The sequence below is a fragment of the Vombatus ursinus genome, unplaced genomic scaffold (assembly GCF_900497805.2).
Source record: "Vombatus ursinus unplaced genomic scaffold, bare-nosed wombat genome assembly UNPS02009062.1, whole genome shotgun sequence".
NCBI lineage: Eukaryota > Metazoa > Chordata > Mammalia > Diprotodontia > Vombatidae > Vombatus > Vombatus ursinus.
Genome location: NW_020948840.1, coordinates 21024110 through 21049794, shown reverse-complemented (window position 1 = coordinate 21049794; position 25685 = coordinate 21024110). Strand labels below are relative to the sequence as shown.

General features: G+C 38.6%; 1 protein-coding gene across 1 annotated transcript in view; it reads right to left on the bottom strand.

Annotated features, from left to right (window-relative positions):
* The window catches only part of HADHA (hydroxyacyl-CoA dehydrogenase trifunctional multienzyme complex subunit alpha), a 68789-nt gene that overhangs the window by 537 nt on the left and 42567 nt on the right, over positions 1–25685 (bottom strand). Inside the window, exons 12-19 of the mRNA XM_027850534.1 lie at positions 24328–24462; positions 21218–21389; positions 16024–16110; positions 3459–3599; positions 2665–2733; positions 1869–2064; positions 823–937; positions 78–223 (exon numbers count right to left, since the gene is read on the bottom strand). Coding sequence (XP_027706335.1) covers positions 78–223; positions 823–937; positions 1869–2064; positions 2665–2733; positions 3459–3599; positions 16024–16110; positions 21218–21389; positions 24328–24462 — 1061 coding nt within the window. The remainder of the gene's footprint in view (positions 1–77; positions 224–822; positions 938–1868; positions 2065–2664; positions 2734–3458; positions 3600–16023; positions 16111–21217; positions 21390–24327; positions 24463–25685) is intronic.

Sequence of the window (25685 nt, the reverse complement as noted above, 5' to 3'; positions counted from 1 at the left end):
AGATATCAGATACTGAGGCAAAGAGCAAGACAAACATTTGCATTACAGCAACATCAACCTTCAAGAGATGGACAAACCTCCAAGACAAGGTGGGAAGCCAAGACCAAAGACTGCCCCAATGTCTCCCTCTTCAGGGGAAGCCAGGATCCCTTCTTGTAGGCACATGACTGCCTCATTCACAAATCTTGTTACTAATCGGTACTGGATCTCTTCTGGGGTGGAGCTGCCAACAAGAAAGATAATTAGGTTGAGGAATATCCCATCCAAAGGGATGAAAAGATGGATATATGCAAGTGGCAAATGATAACTGAATTTAAATTAAATTCAAACATTCATCAAAGGGTTGGTGCTGAACTAGTTTGTTCAGGGCCTAAACATAACTCTAGCCTTCTAACTTGAGAGGACTTGTTCATGAATCCTACACTTGCTCTGTATAAGGCCCTCTGCTAGGAATAGGAAAGCAGGTCACAGCAGAGGGGTCCGTAAATGCCTAAAACACTATAAAGAATTCTTTGTTGACCAACTGCCAGTTATTCACAGTATCAATGCAAAGGTTGGTTTATTATTCCTGGGAATGGGATAGCGGAATCAATCCTTCTACCTGTTCTGGAGTAGTGTTCTAGAGCAGAAATCTTAACTTGGTTCTGCAAACAGTTGGATGGATTGACATCAAACTCTCTTGACTAATATGGAGACCAAATAAGAATGTAAAGGAGAGTGTTTGAAAAGTGTACTATTAAGCATTGGGACATCACAGAAAAAAGTGATTCTTTTCCCTGCTAGAGAAATACATTTTCACCCTGGGCACCCCAACTAACTTACACCTCAGACCGAGGAGACACCTTCAGACTTGTCAGAATTTCATCCATGCCAGAATTCAAATTCTTGCTTTTCACTCCTGGTTGGTAGATGTAAAAGCCCTTTCCAGACTTGCGACCTAGAGGAGACAGTAAGAAAGAGAATCACTAAATTCTCAGGCTACTACATGAATCCTTGTCCTACTAAGCTCCTGAGAAGACTAGATGATGAAGGATCACCATTTCTTATGTGCCTATTTGCCAAGCAGTGTTCGAGGTGCTGAGGAATATATAAAAATAATCTAGCAGAGAAGAGGAGACATACAGATAATACAAAATTGAGCATGTTAAGTACATAAGAAACATAAAATTTGAATTTTATTCTAAAGGGTACCTATGTTAGAGATTCTAATTTTCCAGTTTTGAATTTGTATCTCTAACCAAGGAAAGCTGAAATTTTTTCTCAGAGAACAGCAGCTAGTGAAGGAAGAGAGATTTTAAGATGTTTGTAGAGACTTAGAACAAAATAACTAGATGATTAGTGAAGCCTTTAGGATTTTTTAATACTTTAATATCTCAAAGCAAAGAGTTGGCCCCTAAGATCAAGGTCCTATTCCTGGTTCTGCTGCTATTTTGTTAACTTGACCAGTGCAAGTCACTTATCCAGCGTCCCTCAGATCCAGTGTGCCTCAATCATGTCCTAGTCTTTAAGTCCTTACATGTATGCCTAGAGAATTTAAACAAAGCTTAAAGATACCTCTTTTTCATAATGGATTACAGAAGCATTCACAAAGTCTACCATGCAATGTAAATGCATCAGATGATGGCAAATCAAACATTTATACAACTACTTCAAGGGATTACGGTTTAGTACAGCAGCCTGCACCTTAGCTAGGCAGACAAAAGCTGATTTTGAGCTACCACCAAAAGCAGCTTCTCATGGAACCATTTTTAGAATTTTACCCAATCCTTGATTCGATCCTTAACAACCCGTCTGTTCCATTTAGGTCCCCTGTAATTCCTTTATCTTAAGACTGCTTGGGAAACTTACAGTTAGCTGAGCTAACTCACCCAAGAAACCTCTGTTAACCATTTGTTTCAGCAGTTCTTGGTTTCCACCACCAAAGCGTTCCCCAAAGGCTTTGCCCAGTTCTTCTGATACATGCTGAGCTACATCAACACCAACTTCATCTACAAGCGTGGCAGCACCCACAGGAAAGCCAAAGCTTGTAGTCAGGGTGTCCAACGTCTTGGGCTCAGTACCTTCCTGTAAAAGAGAGGAAGGAGCCATCATGACAATCAAGGTGCATCATCTAGAGAACAGAGGGCACAAAGCACAAGTGAGGCCATAGCCAGACCTGATGGGCACAAAGCCTACGGAAAGGGAAAAAAGCTGTCCTTCCTGCCCTTTTCTTGGAGTCTTAGCACTGGCTGAAATCCACTGGAGGAGAAAAGAGGGCACAGAAGCAACGCTACAAAACTCAATGACCTGTTAAGTGCCTAGAATACGTTAGTAGGCTCATCTCTCTATCTACCAATTCATACCATGTACAACCATCAGGGGAGAAGCCTCTGGACTACAGAGTCAGGTGACGAATCCCCTCAGACAAAGAGTGCCCTTCACCCAAGGGCCTGTTACTCTGCAGTGGACACAGAGTAATCTCGGAAGCCCAATTTCTCCCAGTTTAGGATGTGGGCCTCCAAGGCAAATGCAACTGTACAAAAGGGGCCGTGGAAAGGGAGCTTATGTGCCCCTATATCTATATCAAAACAGTAAGGATTAGGATTAGGATTAGGTTTGAAGTTCCACAGGACTAGTTAAGGGAATACAGTTTATCCCAGAAATGTTTTAATAGGTAACACCAACCTGTAGAATTCGGATGACTTCAGACATCATGGGTGCAAGACACCTGGTAGTATAGAAGCCCGGTCCATCCTGCCAAATGAAAGGGTAGAAAAATTCAACAGTACCTTGGCAGCTGATATTACTGGAATATTAAATAACTAACTGCCCCTAACTCAGGAATCATTTTAAAATTTAAGATGTCCTTTGCTCTTAATCACAAATCAGCTTTAAAATTAAACTGCAAAAATAGAGACATTCTCCAAGAAAAGCATGGCAGTAGGAAGCCCTGTTCTGGGGAAGAACTTGACTTTAGTTTTGCTCCTCAGGCGTGGTACTGTCAGTTACCTATCTGACAAATAGCTAGAAAGGGAACAGAAGACTAGGTGACGGAGACAGCCACGGTGGAAGAAATGATACCAAAGAAGGCTTACTCTTCTGGCTATTCATATTTGCAAAGAAGGGCAGGATATCACAGTGGAAAGAATACAGGACTAAAAGTCAGAAGACCTAGATTCTAATCACATTCTATCACTTACTAGTTGTATGACTTTGGGAAATTCTCAACCTCTGAACTCCAGTTTCTTTATCTGTCAAGTGGGGATAATAGCTGCTCTGCCTACCCCAAAGTGTTGTTATGACGATCATATGAGAAGAAGGATGCGAAAGTGGTTGGCAAACTATAAAGCGATATATGCATGTAAGACGATTATTAATGATGATAATAATAATTATCATTATTTTTATTATTTATTGCGAGTTAAAGGAAAGGGTCATTTGATACCTTTCCAGAACATGCAGCTATATAATCCTGTTACCTTAACCACAATGATCACTTTCCCCTGCTTGAGACCAACTGAGACTGCAGAGGCAATTGTGTCCTTGGAGGTTTTTTCTGTTGTGATGATCTCTAGCAGCTGCATCTTGTCCACAGGAGAAAAGTAGTGCATTCCAATGACCTAAAGTGGGGCATAAAAAGCAATAAACGCATTGGTACTTAGGGAAATTAAAAGCAACGTCCAAGATGGCTAAAGATGATTAATGTGGCAAATAGCTTTCACATGGAGATGTGTGCTCCTTAGTGAAAATTTAGTATGTTTGCAGAAATACCGCTGAAATAAGGTACTTAGTCCTTCCTCACCCGGGTCTTGCTTCAGTAAGGGGCATTTTGTTCCCATTAGTAGTTAATATAGAAGTCACCTCCAAAGACCAGCACTAGAATTACTATCAGAGCAGAACAGTTAGAAAATTATTAATTAGGACTTTGTTAACACATCTATTACTAAAGCTTACATTATGTTAAGGAGGTTTCATTCAGGACAGGGGTTCTTTCATTTTACAACTAAAAGTACATTTTATACCAAGAACTTTGCCTCAAAGCTTAAAGAGCAGTTTAAGTGTTGATAAGTAAGGCAGTGGAGGAGGTGTCACTCATTCTCAGTGAATTCAGGTTGATTCCAGTGATCACTACTAGTGCTCTTTAGGCATCCTGGAGATTTATGGAAAAAGTAAGGAAGGCCCTTCACATGTTGGATGATCTCCTGACAAACTTAATGGGAGGACAAGGACAATGTCTTTAAGACTGGCAGGATGGATGGATTGTGATCTGTATCAGAGGAAGAAACATCCAACATGATGAGTAAGGCACAAAATGCCCCACAGAGGCTTATTTAAATTTTGAACTTCAAGCTACCACAGGCATTGCTGCTTCCTTCTCCCACTGGAATCAACTGAAGGATAGGGAAATGGAAATGGAAACTACAGAGGCCTCCTTCACCTTAGGGCCAACCCTCATCTACCACAGCTGACTGATGAGATTCTACCTGGAAGACACCATCCACAGAGGAAATCTTCATCTCAGGACCCTCTTGGCCACTATAGCCTTTGACCCTCCCAGCCCCAATGAAATGAACCAAGGAGGCCAAACAAGGAAGATACTAAAATAGAGGCTTATTTAAACCCACATGCTCATTAGAATCTGGGGCCCCCTTACTCTATAAGGTTTTTCCTGCTAGGCCATCTGCCAGGATTGGGGACAACATCTATGGATGTCAAGAGCCAGGAGATGGAATATCTCCTCTTTAATCTCTCTTAAAAGGGCCCCCTTCCTGGCTACTCAAAACATATTGGTATATAGACTATTCTCACTTTATGTAAATTCATATTACACAAATTTGACTTTATGTAAAAAATTCTGAAAGGAATCTGCATTCCAAAAAACATCTATGGTAACTTTATTACAGTATTGTGCTTTCTCTCTCCACTACTGCCCCTTGACTAGGCACTCCATAGCCTCCCACCCCACCCACCAAAAACCAAAACAAACAAACTAAAAACCTTAAGAAAAAAATCCTCCAAGGGGCAGTTAGGTGGCACAGTGGATAGAGCACCGACCCTGAAGTCAGGAGGACCTGAGTTCAAATCTGGCCTCAGACCAAACACTTGACAGTTACTAGCTATGTGACCCTGGGCAAGTCACTTAACCCCAGTAGCCCAAAAATTTAAAAAGAAAAAAAAAAGAAAAATCCTCCAAGTGAAAGCAGAAGAACGGACACACCACCACCACTGCTGGATCACAGGCTTGGCTTGAGACCTCCTGTGCTGAGAGAGGAGACCTTTGCCCCACTCTACCTACCCACCCACATGTCTTCCATCCATGCTCTGGTACCACATGTCTGTCTCCAGCACCTGTTTGCCACCCATCCTCTCCTGTGTCCATGTCCAGCCCCCATGTGTCTGCCCCCGTGTGTTCTTCCTCTCGGGTCTGGCCGGGCCCCCATATGGCTGTTCCCAGCGTTCACCTTTCCTCCTCCTGCTCTCACTTCTCTGTTTCCAGCATGTCCTATCTACCTCCCTCCCTTCCCCATGTCTGTGGGTCAATTCACATTATGTAAATATTGCTTTATGTAGAGGTCTATAGAAAGGTTCGTTTACAGAAAGTGAGAACTGCCTGTAATTCCTATCTGTAAAAAAATCCCTTTAGGCTTTTATCCCTTTCTCCCATCATCCACTCATCCCTTTTGCTATTTTTTTTTAATTTATTTTTAGTTTTCAACATTCACTTTTATAAGATTTTGAGTTTTAAATTTTCTTCCCCTCCCATTTCTTCCCCCCTCTCCTGAGACTGAACAATCTGACATAGGCTCTACATACACATTCATGTTAAGCATATTTTCCAATTAGTCATGATGTAAAAAACAATTAGAACTAATGGGAAGAACCATGAGAATGAAGCAATAAAACAAAACAAAGGAAAAGGAGAGCAAACAGTATGCTTCCATTTGCATTCAGTCTCCGTATTTCTTTCTCTGGGCGTGGATAGCAATTTCCATCATGAATCTTTTGGAGTTGTCTTAGATTCTTGCCAAGTCTATCAAAGTCAGTCATCCCATAATGTGGCTGTTATTGTGTACAATGTTCTCTTGGTTCTGCTCACTTCACTCAGCATCAGACCATACAAGTCTTTCCAGGTTTTTCTGAAGTCAGCCTGTTCATCATTTCTTATAGCACAATAGTATTCCATCACATTCATATACCACAACTTGTTCAGCCACTCCCCAACTGATGGGCATCCTCTCAATTTCCAATTCTTTGCCATCACAAAAAGAGCCACTATGAATATTTTTGTACATGTGGGTCTTTTTGTTATTATACTCCTACACAGAGGCATTTACACTTGCTTTCTTCCCTTCTGCGACTGACTAGTTAGAAAGGATTTTAGAGCACTAAGTAGTTCTAGCCCCTCATTTTGAGGAAACTGGGGCCCAAAGAGTTTAATCTGCCCAAAGTTACACAGATAGTAAATGAGAGGGGCACGATTTGAACCCAAGTACCCTGAGTCCAAATTCAATGGTCTTTTCCTCTCCATGTTACCTCTTTCATCTCAATTCCTTGCAGTCCAGATTCTAATACCACCAGTCTACTGAAACTGCTTTTGCAAACCTCTTAATTGCTTTAATCATTCCTCATGGTACAGTTGAAGGAACACTAGACCAAGAGTGAGAGAACCTGGTTTCTTCTCTGCTACTTAGTAGCTGTATGACTGGACAAGTCACTTAATGTCTCTAGGACTCAGTTTCCTCATCTGTAAAATGAGACTCTAGACGGCTCTAGGGTTCCTTCCCTTTCTAAATCTATGATCCTCCTTTACCGTTAAGACCTCCAAGGTCTCTTCCAGCTCTAAATCTATTATTTAAGATCCTCCTTGACCTTTTCGACACTACTGACCAGCCCTTCCTCCTAGGTAGACCCTTCTTCCTTGGCTTCCATCACTCTATCCACTAATTCTCATTTTACCCTGACTGCTCCTTAGCTGGTCTGTCTTTCTCTCATGACTTCCCCTGTTGATCTCAACCCCTCCCGTGGGTTCAATGATCACTTCTATGTAAATAACTCTTAAATCTGAACAATCTGACCTGGAAGGCCATTCTCAAACAGCAAACTTGCCCATTTATGGTATGTCCCAATAGCAGCTCAAACTCAACATGTCCAAAATGAACTCAATTCTTTCCAAAATAAATAGAGCCTTCTGACCTTGTAGTACAAGAAGACCTGATTTCTAATTTGACTTTTGCCACTTGCCAGCTGTGTGATCTTAGGCAAATCATTCAACTTCTCTAAGCCTCAGTTTCTTCATTGGCAAAATGTGGATATAACATCTATAGTACCTTCCTCACGGGGTTACTGTGAGGCTTAAATTAGGTATGTACGTGAAGCACTTTGCAAATATTAAAATGTCACATAAATATGTTATTATTCTTTTACCCTCTGTCCCCACTGACCCATTAACTATCAAATTGTTAAATGAATTCTACCTCCATGAAATTTTCCATATCTGCTCTCTTTTCTTCATTCACACTGTCACTATCCTAGTTTAGGCTTAGATTATTGTAATTGTCTCCTAACTGGTCTTTCTAACTTCAGGTTCTCCTCTGTCCAATCCATCTTTCACAGAGTTACCAACTTTCTAAGCTACAGTTCTGTCCATGTCACATATACTTCACCCTCTTCAAAAAACCTTCAGTGACTCCCTCCTGTCTCTATAATAAAAATACAAACTGCTTAACCTAACATTGAAGAGTTCCTATAATTTGGCTTCAACCTACTTGTCCAGTCTTATTTAAAATCATTCCCCTTCACTCAATATTTGGGATAAACTGGACTGAAAGTTATTCTCCAAACTCAACCAGGCTTTTCCTGCTTTACACAGGAAGTTTCCTATGGCTAGGATGTACTCTTTTCACCTCTGGTTCTTAAAATTCTTATTTTCTTTCAAAGCGCAGCTCAACTCCATGACCCTAGCCCATGAAATATTCCCTAATCTCCCCAGCTGAAGGTCATTTTTACTTCCTCAAATTTTCTTTAAGCACCTGGTCTAGATCTCTCCTTTGCTCCCATCATACATTCCCTAACAGCTCACCTCTTGTATATATCTCTTACCTCAGCAAAGCATAACTTCCAGAGTGCAAGGGACGGTCATTTAAAAAAAATCTTTGTATCACCAGCACCTAGCACAGTGCTTTTAACTGTTCCATTGAATTGAAATTATGCTTTGTTACAGAACTTTAAAAGACCTTTGATTCAAAGTTTATAGTTTCTTCTGTATTGTGGGACCTTATCTTTTTAGCCATAAGGTATATCTTGACTTCTGTGAAGCTCTCCTTGCCTGCTTTTCCTTTCTCTCGGATTACTTCCATGTCTCTTTTACTGGGTCTTCCCCCTCTTGCCCTCTTTTAAGACAGGCATTTCCCCAATCTCTATTCTTGACTATATTTTCTCTAAACTCTAGTGATCTTATCCTACTCTATGGCTTTACCCAATCCCTCTATGAGGACCTCCACATCTATACTTCTAACCTGAACTTTTCTTTTTAGCTCCAGATCCCAAATATTCAGGTTACTCTGTATATTTCAACCTTATTCATCTGAAATTGAAACAAGATTTCTGTTAAAGGTATCACCATTTACCCAATCAGCTATACTCAAAATTTCAGTTATTTTTACTCCTTAACCCCTGTATCAAATAAGTCCAACTGATTCTACATTTTTTAATCTCCTGCACTCTTTGCCTTCCTTTCCATTCTTGTTATAACTCTAGTTCCAGTCTTCATTACCTCTTATCTTTGTCATTCTCATAGCCTACTAACTGGTCTCCCAGTTCTAGTATCCAAGGCATCCTATATATTGTTGTTAGATTTATCATTCTAAAACATAAACCTGACCACATCAATTCCTCATTCAAAATCGTTCAGTGACTCTGTACTGCTGTTCTGGGAGGCCTTGGGTCAGGTAGATTGTGACTTCCTTAAGTCATTTGATGAGACAAATCAAGCATGTGCCTATAATTTAGTATTTATATCACCAAGAGATATTTTTCCTTTATGAAAATAAAAGCTAATATTAATAAAACCCTCTTGAGTGTATGAAATCTTTGCCCTTTCTTCCAGGAAGCTCCTTTCTATTTATGCAGCACTAAATGGTTATGGTTATATGTATGTTCTAAGATACGGATAAGCCCTTTTCAGAGAGGACTTTGTTTATTTGCTAGGGTAATAAACCCTGATTTCCCCAAAGTTTCCTTACCTGAAATGCTCCAAATTGGAAGAGGAATATTGTGCTCCTCTTACCCAGCAGTTCCCAGGACCTTTGTTTAAGATTCCTTTATTGGCTCAGTTTCCTGCTTACACTTAGTGAAGGTATTTGTAACTTTTGCTTATTAAACCTGTCTTCTGACAACTATAATTTGAATAATAATAATTTTTTAAAAAACCTTAAGCAAATGCCAGAGAAATAAGAGCCATCTATACACTGGAACTTGCATGGCCACAGGGGCTATTGGTGTAAAGGGGAGCTAAGAGATGGGGAAAAAATTTAGAAGTCAAAATCTTATAAAAGTGAATGTTGAAAACTAAAAATAAATAAATAAATTTAGAAAAAAAAAAAAGAATAGAACAGGCCCAGACAATAACCTTCAATAAATCTCACTGGAAAACTGAAGTTAGGCTATTCTTTTACTTCCCTTGTGGGGACAGAGGCTTACCACATAACCATCTATACTGAAAACTACTAAATGTTGGGGAAACAAAGGGAAGAGACAGATCACCTCTCCAGTTTCTGAAAATGTCCCTCAAAATCCTGGACAAAGACCAATCAAATAAAATTCCAAAGTCACCGAGGCATTCTTGGCCTTCCATGATCTAGTTCCCACCTATCTTTCTAGCATTATATCAAACTATTCTCCTTAATATGCCTTATGTGCCTAGGGTCACACCAGTATTACTTGCTGCTACTTGAACATGCCATATGTTCTCAGCACTGTATCTTTGCTTTCCCTGTTTTTGTTTTTTTTACTTTTTAGTGAGGCAATTGGGATTAAGTGACTTGCCCAGGGTCACACAGCTACTAAGTGTCAAGTGTCTGAGGCCGAATTTGAACTCAGGTCCTCCTGACTCCAAGGCTGAAGCTCTATCCACTGCGCCATCTAGCCGCCCCGCTTTCCCTATTCTTTATGCCTGCAATTCCCTCCTGTCTACATCCCTGCCAACTGAAATATTGAAAACTGGAATCCCTGCCTACTCGTATTTCAAGATCCAACCCTGTCGCCTTCTTTTGTTCATGTAGCCAGATGTAATCTCTCCCTTCCTTTGAATTCCCCGAGCACTGTTACATTCTATGTTGTGTCATTTCGTAAAATTTGTATTCATATCTTAACCCATGGATTCCTGGAAGGCAGGGAACTGTATGTGTTCTTCTATATCCCCCTAAGTACCTAGTAGAGTACTTTGTACTTAACAAGCACTCACCAAATAAATGTTTGTTGAACTGAATACACAAACTACTTCTTAAGTGCTGTGTTAGGTATCCTCAACCCCCAAACTTAGCTTTTACTTTTCTTCAAAGTATTTGAAAAACAAGCTCTCATTCCAACTCAGTTCAACAAACATTCATCAAGCAACTATGACATATAACACTTGATGCCTGGCACTGAGAAGATAAAAAAGATAGAAAGGATTCAGGCTCTGCCCTCAAGGAGCTTAAAGCTTTGCTGGGGGATTAAGATGCAAGTGAGTACACAAAGTAAATGATAAGCACATAAGAAAAGGATCAAGTGCTATGTAAGGACTTAGAAGGGAAAAGTCATCATTAACTGGAAGAGGGGAGAGGTCAGCATAAAGATACCTGGTAAGGCTTCCTGAAGGGAGCACTATTTGAGTCAGGGTTTCAAGGATGGACAGAGATTAAAATGGAAGAAAGAGAAAAAAGAAAGAGATTAGACAGACTAACAGTATAAACAAATTCAGGAAGTATATGGCAAGGGAGGTAAGTTAGGTTACAGTATCAAATAGGTAGAGATTACTCATTATAAGATTACTATGATTACATAGGATGAGATGAGGTTAGGAAAGCAGGGTAAAACAGCTGTGAATGTCAAATAAAGAACTCTGAATTGTACTTGGGAGGCAAAATGGAGAGTCACTGTAGGGATCTGAACAGAGGAGTCACATCATAGAACCTGGAAGCCAGGGAAGGCGATAAGGAAAACAGAGGGAGCTATCTGTAGATTGGCAGCAATTTGAAACAAAGGGGGAAGAGGTTCTAGGGGGCATAGCTATCATCATTTCCACTGCGTGTGTTTCTATTTACTACATAAATTAAGCTGTACAACTGGAACCGAGAGGCTACCTGCAGGGTGAGGGAAAATGACAGGGCAGATTTGAAGAACAATAACAAAGAAACTAACTAACTAGATAACTGGATTTTTACTTGTAGATTAGATTCTGTTTCTATATGTGTGTACTGTGTCTTTTATATTATGTACTTGTGTCTTATTTTTCCTGTCTGCTACATAAATTTAGTCTCTCGGAGTGAAAGAGAACTACAGGAGCTATCTGGAGATCAGCAGCAAGAAGAAGCATGGTGGATAGAGATATCATGGTACAGTAGAAAGCACACTGACTCTTAAATTAAGCGGACCTGGATTTAAATCCCATTTAACACTGTGTGACCTTGGGCAACTGAATCTCCTTTGGCTTAAGTTTCCTCACCCGAAATGTGAGACAGTTGGGTTAAATGGTTTCTGAGGTTCCTTCTCTATAGAGCTAGGATCTGCAGCAGCCAAAGTACTTTGCATACAGTATGCATTTATTTTTGTTGAACTGAAGAACTGCTTCTAGGAACAAAGAAAAGGCATAGCTAGCTACCCTCAGTGAGTTTATATTGCCAGGTCCTGATGAACTACATTGAAGGACAGCAAAAGAATAGGAATACTCTAGTGCTATCGGTGATCTCTGAAAAATATGGAAAAATGAGAGAGGTGCTGAAGCATCAGAGAAGAATAAATACCCCAATTGGTTTTGCCTGGCTATTTATGTTTGTTACCAGGGCTTTGCTTTTCTTTTCTGTCTCTCTCCTCCATCCCCTACACCCACCTTTTCCAATAGTGGGGATGGAGCGGAAGGGAGACAAAATCAATTATTGTTTATTGAACTAAAATGTTAATTTTTGAAAATCCCAATTTTTCAAGAAAGGAAAGGAAGTGGTCTGCAGACTGTAGTCCAGTAAGCTTGACTGATTCTTGTCAAAATTCTCAAACACATTATTAGAGAAATGGTTTGTGAGCATTTGAAAGGAAAGCAGTGAGCATTAAGCTGCCAGTTTTATGTGTTGGTCACGCTAAGCTAATTTCCCTTCTTAACAATAACCAGATTAGTAGACTGTGGAATGCCACAGAAGCAGTATCTTAAGCCACCTGTGGGAATACTCTTCAAGAAACAGGAGGCAAATGAGCATGATTATCTACATAAAAAGATCCTCCATTTAATTAAATGAAAAAAGCATTTAATAAGTACTATGTTTCAGGAACTGTTCAAGATGCTAAAGATATGAAGAAAAATAGCACCTGGCCTCAAGGAGCTTACCTTACACTTAGGGGAAATCCTTCAGATGAATAAGGGGCACAGATACCCAAGGGCAGCATTCATATTTACACTGCTCTACTCTCTGGCTTTTCAGATGGACTATCACTTAGTTTAGAATCTAACTCAAGTTCTGATACATTTTTTTTTCCCTAACTCAAGCTGTAATACAAAGACCACACAACAATAGTGTATTTATCCAGCATCATGGGATGTTCCACAAAAGTAGTATTTCTAGGTAACTAAAGCTAATTCTTTTAAGTGCCAAAGTGTTTTCATTTTAATCATTTACGTTTGGGATTATGTAAAATTCATCATATCCTCCCTTGTCCTCATAAACAAGGGGCAATGGACATTAATTCAATTATTTCTTGATGACTCAAGAATCATCAAGGTTAACATCGATTATTTGTTCTGTGACATAAAAGTAATGAGGCATTCAGAGGTTAGAGCTATCTGTCATTACATTAAAATGGCTGTAGACTTTGCATTTAATTTGTTTCTTATTTTACTGTTAGCTCTCACTTCTCAAAGCTGTTGGTATGTTTACCTGCAGCAGTGTCCTTTGGTTGTTTAGTCATTTCAGTTATGTCCTACTCTCTGTGACCCCATTTGGAGTTTTCTTGGCAAAGCTACTGGAGTGGTTTGACTATTTCCTCTCCAGCTAATTTTACAGATGAGGAAACCGAGGCAAACAGGGTTAAGTGATTTGCTCAGGGTCACACAGGTATTAAGTGTCTGAGGCTGGATTTGAACACAGGTCTTCCTGGTGCTCTATCCACTGTGTCACTTAGTTGCCTGTAACAGTTCCCAAACCCCTCCTAATCAGTGCTTCTCATCAACTTTAAGCTAGTAAAACAGATACTTAAATTTGCTAGCCTGTCTAAAAACGATCAAATAGACTCAAAGTAAGAGCCTCTCTTAAGAGTAAAGTACATGGATTTTTTTACATGGACTCTGAAAAGTATCTATTTTGGCTGCTTAAAAACTTACTTTTTGGTGGGGCCTATTTCCTGGTTGTTAGTGACTTCTAAATAGATGAGATTATGGGGACAGCTAGGTGGTGCAGTGGATAGAGCACTGGCCCTGGATTCAGGAGGACCTGAGTTCAAATCCAGCCTCAGACACATAACACTTACTCTACCTTGATTAGTTTACACTGCAAAAGTTCAAAATACCCCAAAGTAGAAACATGAAGATTGGGAATTCTCCAAATGTGAACTGACCTTATTTCTGTCAAAGGCTGAAGTTCTATGTCTATACAGCTATAGTTTCAAAATAGCCAACTATTTTCCCCAATCTTTTACCAATTTTCCTCAATTCTTTGCTTCACTGGATCTTCTGAAACTTTGCTTTTCTTCCCCAACCTCCTTGTTTCTTCTGCACAGGCATGCCTCAGTTGCTCCCACTCACCTTGGTTGACAGTATTTTCTTGCATGCCACTTTAAATGTTTAGAGAAAACTTCACTAACCATCCCATTCTCTCCCCCTCTCCACATCGACCTTTCTAGCCATCCAATAAAGTAATTTTTCTTCCTCCACCAAACCAGTCCTGGGTTATTGTTGCCTTACTGAGGACAGTGCTCAGCCCATCTCCTTGTTTGGAGGCCAGCCCAACTCAGTAACAGGCAGGTAAGTCAGAAAACTCTCGGCATATCACTGGTGTTTCCCTACTAAGTGAAGTTTTGTAAACGAAATGATTCTCCGTGTGTTAGGATATAAATGACCTCTCATTTCTATAATTAGAAGTAACTGGAAGGCACGGGAAGGAACAAAGGGGAAAGAATTTTCTGGAGTCAGAAAATATGGGATTATGTACTGGTTCTGCCATCTACTGCTTAACCCCAAACAAAAGTCACTGACCCTCTCTGAATCTTAGTTTCTTCACCCATAAAATGGGGATAATAATTACACTTCAAAGGAACAAATATTTACTCAGTATTCACTGTGGATTTAAAGGCATTGTGCTAGGGATACAAAGGCATACAAAGGACCTGTTGTCAAGGACCTTATAATCTACTGGAGTCATATGACATGTACTCATATAAATAAAAATAAGGTAATATAAAAACAAAGAAAACAAACAACTGAGGCAAGTGATAGGATCAGGAAAGATTTTTTATGAGAGTTGGCATTTGAGCTGAGCCTTCAAGATTTTAAGAGGTGAAATGAGGATAGAATGACATCCAAGCATGAAAAAGACAGCTTATGTAAGCACAAAGAGACCAGAGAATGGATGATGAGTTTTGAGAATAACTAACAGACTAGTCTGGCTGAAGCACAGAGTACAGGATGGAGAAATGTGAAATAAATCTAGAAAGTTTGGAAACAAATTATAGCGGGCTTTGAATGCCAGGCTGAGTCTCTAGTTCTTAACCTAGAGGCAAGGGGAAGTCACTGAAGTTTCTTGAATAGAAAAGTAACGTGGATTGATTAAACCTTAGGAAGATTACTTTGGCACCTCTTTGGAAGCTGGATTAGAAAGGTGAGAGACTAGACGTAGGGAGACCAATGAGAAGGCTAACTGCAATAATCCAGGTGAGAGAAGGTAAAATCATGAACTAAAGTAGTGGTGGTGTGAGGGGAGAGAAAGAGAGATGTGAGAACTCCTGTGGAGGCAGAAATGATAAAACAAGGCAAATGGTGAAGAAAAGGGGGAGAGAAGAATAAAGGATCACTTGGAGACTACACACCTGAGTGACCTTTAGGATAGTGGTGCCCTCAATACAAATATGTTTGGAGGACAGAAAGGTTTAGGTGGACATGAAAACAAATTTTCTTTTGGACATGCTGAGTATGAAATACTGATGTAACATTCTTGGTGGCATGTCCAGCAGGCAGTCTGTCATATGGAACTGGGTGTTCAGGGGAGCTATAAAAGTTGGCTAGTTATAGGAGCCATCTACAAAGACATAATTAAATCCACGTCTCAAGAGGGCCCTGAAGACCAAAGAAGAATGCATATAAATTGCTTTGTAACTTATAAAGCATTATACAGCAACTATAATTTTGTTAGGTAAAGTGTTTTACAAACTCAACAATGCTACATACATAAAATTTTATCTTAAGCTCAAGTCATATATTTATTAAGTGCCCAATATGTGGAGAACACTGTGCTATGCTCCGCAGGAAACACAAAAAGGAATAAGACGATTACCCTCAGAACGTAATAACAATAATAGTAGGAGAAATAAGATATACATGCAAATAATAACTAAACAAAACTGAACAACATACACAGAAAGTACACACAGTGCCTTTTGAGGTCTGAGCTTCAGCCCTTTTGGAAAGATTTACATCACACCTCACTGTTACCATCCAATAATTCCTACCCTTTTGGGGACTCATAACTCAAAGACCATCCATTTTCTGTCTTCTACAGAAAGTTCTAAGTAGTAAGGTGCTTTCACAATTTTTATTTATTAAACTCTACAAAATCTAATTAGAAGCTTAAGAAGGACAAAACTTACCTTCTCAGGTCTTTTGCTAACAGAAGCAATTTCATTGATTGGGAGAGCTGATGTGTTACTAGCAAAGATACAATGAGCTGGAACCACCTGACAAAACAAAACAAAAGGCATTAAGAATACACATCAATGTGTCCCTAAAGAGTCCAAAGCAGGGGCAGCTAGGTGGCGCAGTGGATAGAGCACTGGCCCTGAAGTCAGGAGGACCTGAGTTCAAATTCAGCCTCAGACCAAACACTTGACACTTACTAGCTGTATGACCCTGGGCAAGTCACTTAACCCCAATTGCCTAAAAAAAAAACCAAAGCAAAGCCAATCAATAAAGTTCAATCCAGCTGTTCACTCCATATTGTCCTGATACGAGTTATCATTCATTATTGTAAAGTATAATAATTATCATTCCACTAGCTCTATTAACATCCTAAATATTAAACATGGTTTGTGGGCATTCAGAAAAAAAAAATCAGGAGTGATCACTGGAATCAACCTGGATTCACTGAGAATGAGTGACACCAAACTAATCTCATCCTTTTCTGATAACCAGAATGGCAGATCAGGACAACAGTGCCTTAGATAGATACTATGCTCAATCAATTTTTCTGTTGATTATAATGCAAGTTATATCTTGTTTTTTTAACAGAGCATCTGACAAAATTTCCCAGAATATCACTGGGGTGAGATGGCTAAATACAGGTTGGGTGATCACACTATTAGATGGAATCACAGCTAGATATGCAACCAACAAGTATTGATTCAACAGTTTAAGTTTATTTCCTTGGTAACTACCTCTAAAAATCAAATCTAACTGCATGCGGTGGTCTCCTGGACTCAGACAAGGGGAAAATTTGTAGTCAATCTGGGGGAAAGGCAAAGTACATACAATTAAAGAAAGAAAGAGTATGTTCTCTTAAGTACTGAATAGGAAGAACAGTACACACTCTGATGGCCAATTATGAGTGTGATGGTGAGGGGGAAACCATTCTCCCCAAACTAGAGAATAGTGGGAATCAGTAAACTTCAGCTAGAGAACTTTATATCACAAAGCAGAAGGGAATACAGGAACCACCCAATCATATAAGCAGCAGGATCAACAACGTCAATAGTTCTGTCAAGCCAGACAGTCTTCTCTAGAAGAATTTCAGTGTTTTGCAATTGCCCAACCCTCTCATGTTCAACTCTTTTATCAATGACTTGGATGAAATTGTAATAAGTCATTTTATCAGTTTTGAAAATAATAAAAATCTAGGAGGGACGGATGAAGCTTCAAGAAGAAATCCAGTTGAATCAAGATTCAAAATGCTTAACAGGGTAAAATAATAGGCTGACAATGAGATAATGAAATTCAACAGGTAGAAATGTAATTGCTATATTTAAGATAAAAAAAAATTAACTTCATAAGAGTAGGATAGCCAAGAGTTAGGCATGGTAGTAACACTGAGACAAATATCTGAGTAAGATCAAAATTACTTATCTAGGTCTGTTTGATCTATAATTAGCTGACTAATTAGCTGGATCAGATGGAAGCAAATCTCTGAAAGAGGAAAGATTTTGTCTGGTGCTCCATGTGACTGAGATGCGGAAAAAAGAGAGAATGATTGGAAACTGAATTTCTAAATAAGACCCTGTAGACAAGAGCTGAAGATAGGAATCAGAAAATGAGCGTGATTATCATCAAAGAGCTCAAGAGCTTCCAGGAGGAGGCCTGGAACAGCATCCAAGTACATTATGCATAGTTAGCCAAAAGTATGAGCAGCAAGTGCAACAGACCTGAGAATTTCTGCTTTACAGCAAGGAGAGAACACAGAGACCCACTGCAGTAATCTGCAGAGACTATGTCAAGTTTGTGTTTCTGCTGGTGTCAACTACATATGTACAAAGTACAAATTGGTCTCTATACTAAAAAAGGTGAAAGGGCTGGAAGAATGCCCATCCAAGTCTTCAGGGATCATAAAATCATACAGATAGAGCTGAAAGGGACTTTGGACATCATCTAGTCCAGCCTCTTTATTTTATAGATAGGCCCAGAGAGATTAAATAACCTGCCTAAAGTCACACAGTAAGGGGCAGAGGTGGGACTCAAACTCAAGTCTTTTCCCTATGAATGCAGTGTTCTTTTCATTGTACCATGCAGACTGACCTGTTCTTGGAAAAAAAAAAAAAGAGAGGCAGAGATGTCTCAGGAAAAAACAAAGATGAAGAAAAATCCAAAGAGGCAGAGAGGAACTGAACTGAACTGCTAGATCTGTATAAAACTCTTATGATTCTTTTTACAGAGCAAGGGTACGTTATTGTTGTGTGGTGAGGCCTATGGACCCCTTCTCAGAATAAATGCATAAAATGAACCTATTTATTTTAAATGCATAAACATAAAATACATAAGACTATGAAGGCAACAAATTATATCTTGAATTCTCAGCTGCCACCAGGAGTAAAGGCATACAGTACTGGTCAGAGAAGGAAGACAGGAGTTGGGGGAGGGATGCCTAGTAAGAAACCGTTATGGTCAGTAAAGGAAGGCAGCTTCTCAGACAGAAGGCAGAAGTGCCATCACTACCCTGAGCAGTAACCTGTACTTCTGGATGCCTAGAGGCATTTCAAGAAGGGCTCAGTTCTTTTACAGTAACACAAAACATCTAAATAAATCCTAGATGTAGAGGTATTAGTGTGGATGAGAAGTTGCTAGTGCATGCCCTTTTGGAGCTACATAGTATTATATTCCAGAAACATGATGGGATATAATACTTATTAGTTTCTGGTCCTTCTCCTGTACAAAGCAGGCACTCTCTCTTTCACTTTGCATAAAGTTTCACAGCTTTGTTGTTTCCTCAGATTCCTAGTGTACAGGAGAATGAAAAGCTTGTTATTAGTTTTTTAGTTCTACCCACCTTTATTCCCATTCTTTTTTATGTGAAGAGACTTCTTTATCCTGCCCTGCCCCCACAAGATTCTATTTTCTCCCCATGCCTCGTATCATTGTTTCTTTTAAAAATAGAAACATGTGCCACCAACTAATCCTTTTTTCAGGCCCCAGATATCCAGACTGCAACTTAGTATTACAGTCAGTAAATAAGCACTTATTAAGAGTCCTATGTTCCAGGTACTAGGCTAAACAATGGGGATACAAAGTAAGGCAAAAGACAGACCCTGCTCTCAAAAAACTCACAGTCTAATGGTGGAAACAACATGAAAACAACTACGTATGAACAAGCTATATACAGAATAAATTGGAGATAAACAACAGGTGGGAATCTCTAGCCAGCATCAAGAGGATCAAGAAAGGAAGACGGAATTTTACTTGAGGCTGGAAGAAAGCCAGGGAAGGTAGGAGGCAGAGATGAGGAGGAAGAATAGTCCAGGCATGGGGAAGAGCCAGTGAAAACACCTGGCATCAGGAGATGAAGTACCTTGTATGAGGAATAGCACGGTGGCCAGTGTTGCTACATCGCTGAGTATGTGGGAGGAGGTAAGAAAAAGACTAGCAGATGGGTATTTTAAAGACCAGCAGGAAAAGGGAAGAAGAGCTATTCAAATTACAAAAACACATAATCCTACACATACGGACTCCAGGGATCCTCTAGTCCAACCTCTATCAAATGTATAAATCCCCTCTACAACAACGTGAACAACTGGTTGTCTAGCGTCTACTTGAAGAATTCCAGCTGCTTCCCATGACAACATATTCCATTTTTGTACAGTTCTAGCGGTGAAGAAGTGTTTCCCTTATATTGAATCAAAATCTACCTCTCTGCATCTTGTGCCCCCGTCCTAGTTCATTCTATATTTCATTATGAGCAATTCTTCCATAAATTCTGCCTTGAGTTAAACTCCACTCTACAGAAGACACTGGCACAAATGACTTCAACACTACCAAAATCAAAAGGGCAGCTCCATTTCAGGCCTGCACACTTTCTCAAAGTTTTTGACACCATGTTTTCCCTGGATTTCGTTTCCAGGGCACTGAGCTTTCTGGTTATCTTCTTTAGATGTTACTTAGAAGTTATCGGGAATGAGAGGGGGGAAGAAGAGGGAGAGAGAGATGGAGAGAGATGGAGAGGATGAGGGGGAGAGTGAGAGAAAGACAGAGAGAGAGAGATAGACAGAGATAGAGAGAGAGAAAGAGAAAGAGAGAGAAAGAATATATGAGAATGACAGTAGAGAAGAGATCAGAGGAATCCCCAAGATTCTATCCTTGGTCCTCTTCTCTTCTCTAAGGATTCTGGTAACATTATCCACTTTCTTAGTTTCAACTGTCATTTATAGACAATACAAAAACCTTCCTAACTTTCCTTGAACTTTATTTCTTAGTCTAATAAAAAACTATCTAGACCTGAATGTCTTAACAGAAACACAACCATAACCAAAACAGCTGTTCATCTTAGACCCACAACTCCTTTCCATCAAAGCCATGTCTTCCAAAACAAAATAGTGAGAATAATTTCTGATTAATTGCTATTATTAGTAGAAAGTAATTTCTGTCCAATATATATCTATATCTAAATATCTACATATCTATATCTAGATAGCTTATTGCCAAATTTTTTGTTCACATCATTTCCTGAATCCACTCTCCTAATTCTACAGACTTCTAGGTTCTTACCTGGACTAAAGGATTATCTTTCTTTCCAGACCCTCCTCCTTTAATCTATCTTCAACAATGATAGCAAAGCTACTCTCAACCAAGAACTGCTTTCACCATGTTGCTATCTTCTTTAGTGATTTATAGTGACTGCCTATTACATTATGAAGCAAGAATGATCCAATACTTCCATGGAATTAGTAGATTAATGTTGACTGAGAAATCTGCTTAAATTTCTCCCATCTACTTTTTATGCTGCAAAGCATTGAGGAAGCACAGCTGATTTTTACAATCATCTGAGAATCTCAAAATCTGTGGGTGTGTTTGCCCTTTGAGTGGCTGAATTTTCCCACGAATGAGACGACGGGTGAGATTTTATGATGAAATATGCATGATGGATCAACTGTTTTTACTTCTTCTTCAAGACTTAGAACTACACATTGTACATACATAACAGAAACTGTTCTACTTGAAACCTATACCTAGAATGCTTGCTCCTAAATAATTTTGTTAAAACATTGGAATTTTCCCAAATCCCTTTCTACTAAATAAAAGTTAGGACATTTGGTTCCTACAATACACTATATACCAGGTACCCTGAAAAGAAAGCTGATAACTTACTGATTCAACCTCCTTTAGAACTGCATGCTTAATGTGAAGGTCCTCAAAAACGGCTTCAATAACCATGTCAGACTTTTCAAATCCCTGATAATCAAGCTGCCCAGTGAGGTTGCTGTAAATGGAATCTCTTTCAAATGATGTCAGGCTTTTTTTCTTCACTTTATCATCCAACCTGAGAAAACACAACACCAGTTAGAGTACTACATAGCAACGGCATCAATTACAAGAGAGCCTAAGTGCTTTTTGTGAAAAGAAACTGGCATAGTACCAAAATAGCAAAATGAGAAAAAGCGTTTTGTAGCTCTAGTACACTAAAAAAGTACAATTTTATTAAGGGGAAGGTGGCCTACAACGGGTATTAAAAACCCAAGAATGAACAGAATTTGACACTTAATTTACTCTTGAATTAAACATTTTCATAAAACTAACTTAACAAGAAAACAGTTTTGGGCTTGAATTATATTGAGGGAACCTGGAAGTATATGCTAAGGGAATGGAATGCTCCTAGAAAGAAAGGTGATGGGAAAATTTGGTGCCAGAGAAAAGCCATTCTATTTTCATAACAATAATAGCTAACAGTTACATGTGCTTTAAGGATTGCAAAGTACTTTACATCCACTATATCATCTGATACTTAAAACAAACTTGTGAGGTAGGTGCTATTAACTCCCATTTTATAGAGGAATAAACAGAGGCTGACAGAGGCCAAGTAACTGTGCACAGGGTCACACAGTTTGTGTCTAAGCCAGGATTTGAACTCAGGTCTTCCTGATTCCAAGTCTAGTGCTGTATCCCTTGTGCTACCGTGCTGCCTTCAAATAATTACTGTAACTAATACACACACACACATACACACATAAATTTGTAACATATATAAATATAATTTTATGTGTGTATATATCTAAAAATGCATATGTACACATAAATTTATATTACTTCACATATTAATACATGCACAGATATATACACATATAAAAATAATATACTACTAACACATAGCTAACTATATTAAAATTATTTTAAAATTTAGAGATAATTTAGAAGTGGAAAAATATCACTCTTTCTTAAGGCATACCTATTCATACGATACCTCAATCACCAAACTTCTTTAGAACACAGTTCTTATAAATACTTTGTCTCTTCTCCATCAGTTGTAAACTCCATGAGAGCAGGAAGGAAACATATCTTACACTTATTTTTTATTCTCCCATGAATATCTAGCAGAGCTCTGAATGCTTAATACATATTTACTATTTCAGGGTCAGTTTCAGGGAGCTGAATATATATTTCTGCTTTAATACTAACACTTCGCTGGATTCTGCTTTATTCTTCCAAAGAAGACAGTAAACCTACTAGGCTGACCCAACTTTCCTAGCAAAGGATTTTTATAGGATCAGATTTAGAGTTAGAAGAGATCTTCAAGATCTCTTGTCAAGTCTAACCTCATTTTAAACTGAAACCCAAAGAAGTTAAGTGAAACGAATCCATGTGCTATGATTCCAATTTTAGCATTCTTTCCACTGAACCTACTTCGTCATTTTAATAAAGACAACCAACTGAAGCCCCTTTTCTAATTCATGGGACCAGGTGTAAACTTAAGATCTGAAAGCTAGTTCATTAAATTGTTAGTTGAAATCTCAGGCAGGGTTCAAATCTCAATGCTTCTAAAATGCTTTTTCGTGTAACATCTTGCTAAGAGGGAAAAGTTGCCCAAGTGTAAAAAATCACTAGCTGCTATAATCTTAATCCTCACACTGTCCCAATTAGTAAAGACCTGCTTCCATGAGAGGATAAGGATACCTAAATAAATAGAGCTAGCAACACTGCACTGGAGCAAGGCTAATGGGCCAGAGAAGAGAAAGAAAACTTGTAGGTGATAGAGGCAGTTCTGTCCCAAGGAAAGTAGGATGTAAGGGTGACCTTACACAACAATTTTATAGTTGTACGTAAGAATTAAAAACTAGGTTAAGAATAAGTAGGGCCTGAAAGATGCTCCGATGGTGAAGTTCTCATTTCAGAGATCTTATAAGTTCATGGGATTTAGACCAAAAGGAACCTTGGAAATTGTTTTTATCAACCCCATCACTTTATAGGTAGGGAAACTGAGGTCCACAGGAGGGAGGTGTTCTTCCTGAGGTAACATAGTCAGATAGTGAGAAAACTAGGTCTAGAATGTATATGTCCTAAATCTAGGTCTAAGGTTCTTTCCTTCAACCCTTCATCTGCCAATATTTGGTAGAAAACATATTCTGCCATCAAGTGTAGGCTTGTTAAGGGCAATAACAGCAATACATAAGTTTCTTAGCTATAAATGAATATTAAACTCACTTGTTATTTTTAATTAAAATAATAATTCACTTAGTTAAGGACTATATTCTTAATCACATAAACGTGGACTGCTTGTCCAGGAAGAACAAAACAGATTTTGTGTTTTGAGATTTGCAAAATGTCCGTGCCCAGTTATTTTTCACTCTAACATGAAGGAATCATTAATTTCAGAGATAAGGCAATAATGGCAGCTCTTAAATCCTGGAATAAATGTCTAGTCAGTGATATTTTAGATACTACAACTATCATTCCACCACTCTATAGAGCTTAAATACTAGCCTAGAAAATCTTGGGTCCACGAAATCCAAACATAGCCCCACCCTTATTGTATTATTTCATCTCTGAGTGTTTTTTTTTCCATAAATATGTAACATAAGCTAGAAGGAACACATAGCCTTACCCTATTAATATTGTACCATTCTCATAGGAGTCAAATTAGAACTAATGATCTTGAAGTCTGATGATAAAGGGAAAGGTAAGTGATATTTTTGAAAATGAGTAGCTAAGATAGATAGACAATATAGACATTACAATTTTTCCTTTTGACAGACAGCAAAATCATATCACCATTCCTAACATAACAAGGTAAAAGAAGAGAGGTAATATTACTAAGAGTCAAAGAGAATTTGGGTTAATTATATAGTTATTATATTTTCTATGAATTAAATTCAGGTAAATAAGATACTAGAAAATGAGAAATTTCTTTTTTTCCCCCATACAGAAATTAATTTTTTCAGGCAAGACAATGCAGAGAGTCATAAGCCTATATTCTTTAGACTTACCCTTTGAAAATTTGCTGCTGTCCTCGTCCTAATCCCGCTACTGAAGTATCTTTGAGTATGGTTTTCAGCCCTTTATCCACAGAAACTTGGGCAATGCCAGCTCCCATAAGACCAGCTCCAAGAATAGATAGTTGCCTAAGACAAGAGGACTGTGATTTGAACTGCCAATCTCAACTTTTGCTTACTTCAAACATAATTCATAAGACAGGTATCTTAGCTAACAGGCAAGCTGGGAGCTAAATAAAGCAAGAACAAAAATTAAGTGACTTATTTGCTCATACAATTAAGTATACCTGTAAATATATTTTTAATAACTGGCAAATTCTTACATTTAAAAATTTTACTTAAATTAATAAGTTCTCAAAAATAAACATGAAATACTGACATAAGAACAATACCATGCAAGAAAAATGATTTTGGCTTCAATTGTGATAATCAGGAAGAAATGGGTTTTCATTGTAATCAATCTGAGAAACTGTTTAATACAAACAAGTGGTTAAGACTGGTTATTACACTTATTCAGTGCTTGGTTTCAGTTTAGTGTTCTATTTGTTCATATTATTTTAGTAACTGTAAATACTGATTTTCTGATTCAGTTTCCTCCACCCTGCATCAGTTTTGCCCCTCTGCTTCAATCCTCCAATACTTTCAAAACTGAATCACCTCCAGCAGAGAGATCTGTGTGTGCTCCGGCTTATCTGACCGCTCTTCAAATCTTTGTCTTCTTTAGTGACATTTCTAAGTTTTATTATTATACACTGGGTATTAAGGTAAAAGAATTCAAACTTGATAGGTTCCAATATAAAAGATAATAGGTTCCAATGTCAAAGATAATGAAATTATAGGCAGATTTGTTCCATTTTTCATCTATTTGATGATCTCTGCCCAGGTTTATCTAGAAATGATTTAGGCCTCTAGGGATAATACAGCATGACTGGGCCTCCTGCCAAGCTTCTTCAGACTTGTTTCCACTCTATCAGCTTTTGGCTGTTTCATTGGGCATGCCTCATCTTCTAACACTGCTCTGTAACTGTTTTCAAATGAATCTGTAGCTCAAACTGGCATTGTACTTGGATGCCACTGCTTTCTGCTTGACTAGCAGATCAAATGTTTACTAACTGAGACAGTTTCTGGGCTTAGTTGGCTCCTTGTGGTAAATGCTTTATATCAAACTTCAATAGGAAATAATGGAAATCAATGGCAATCGTTTTTTTCTTTATTCATTTCTGGCATCAAAGTCTGTTTGAATAAGTTAGATCAGAGCTCTAATGGTGTCTTTTCATTTTCATCCTTTGTACTTGGTCATTTTGACCTTTCCTTTAAAGGATGGACTGATAAAAACAGCTGATTCAGAAATT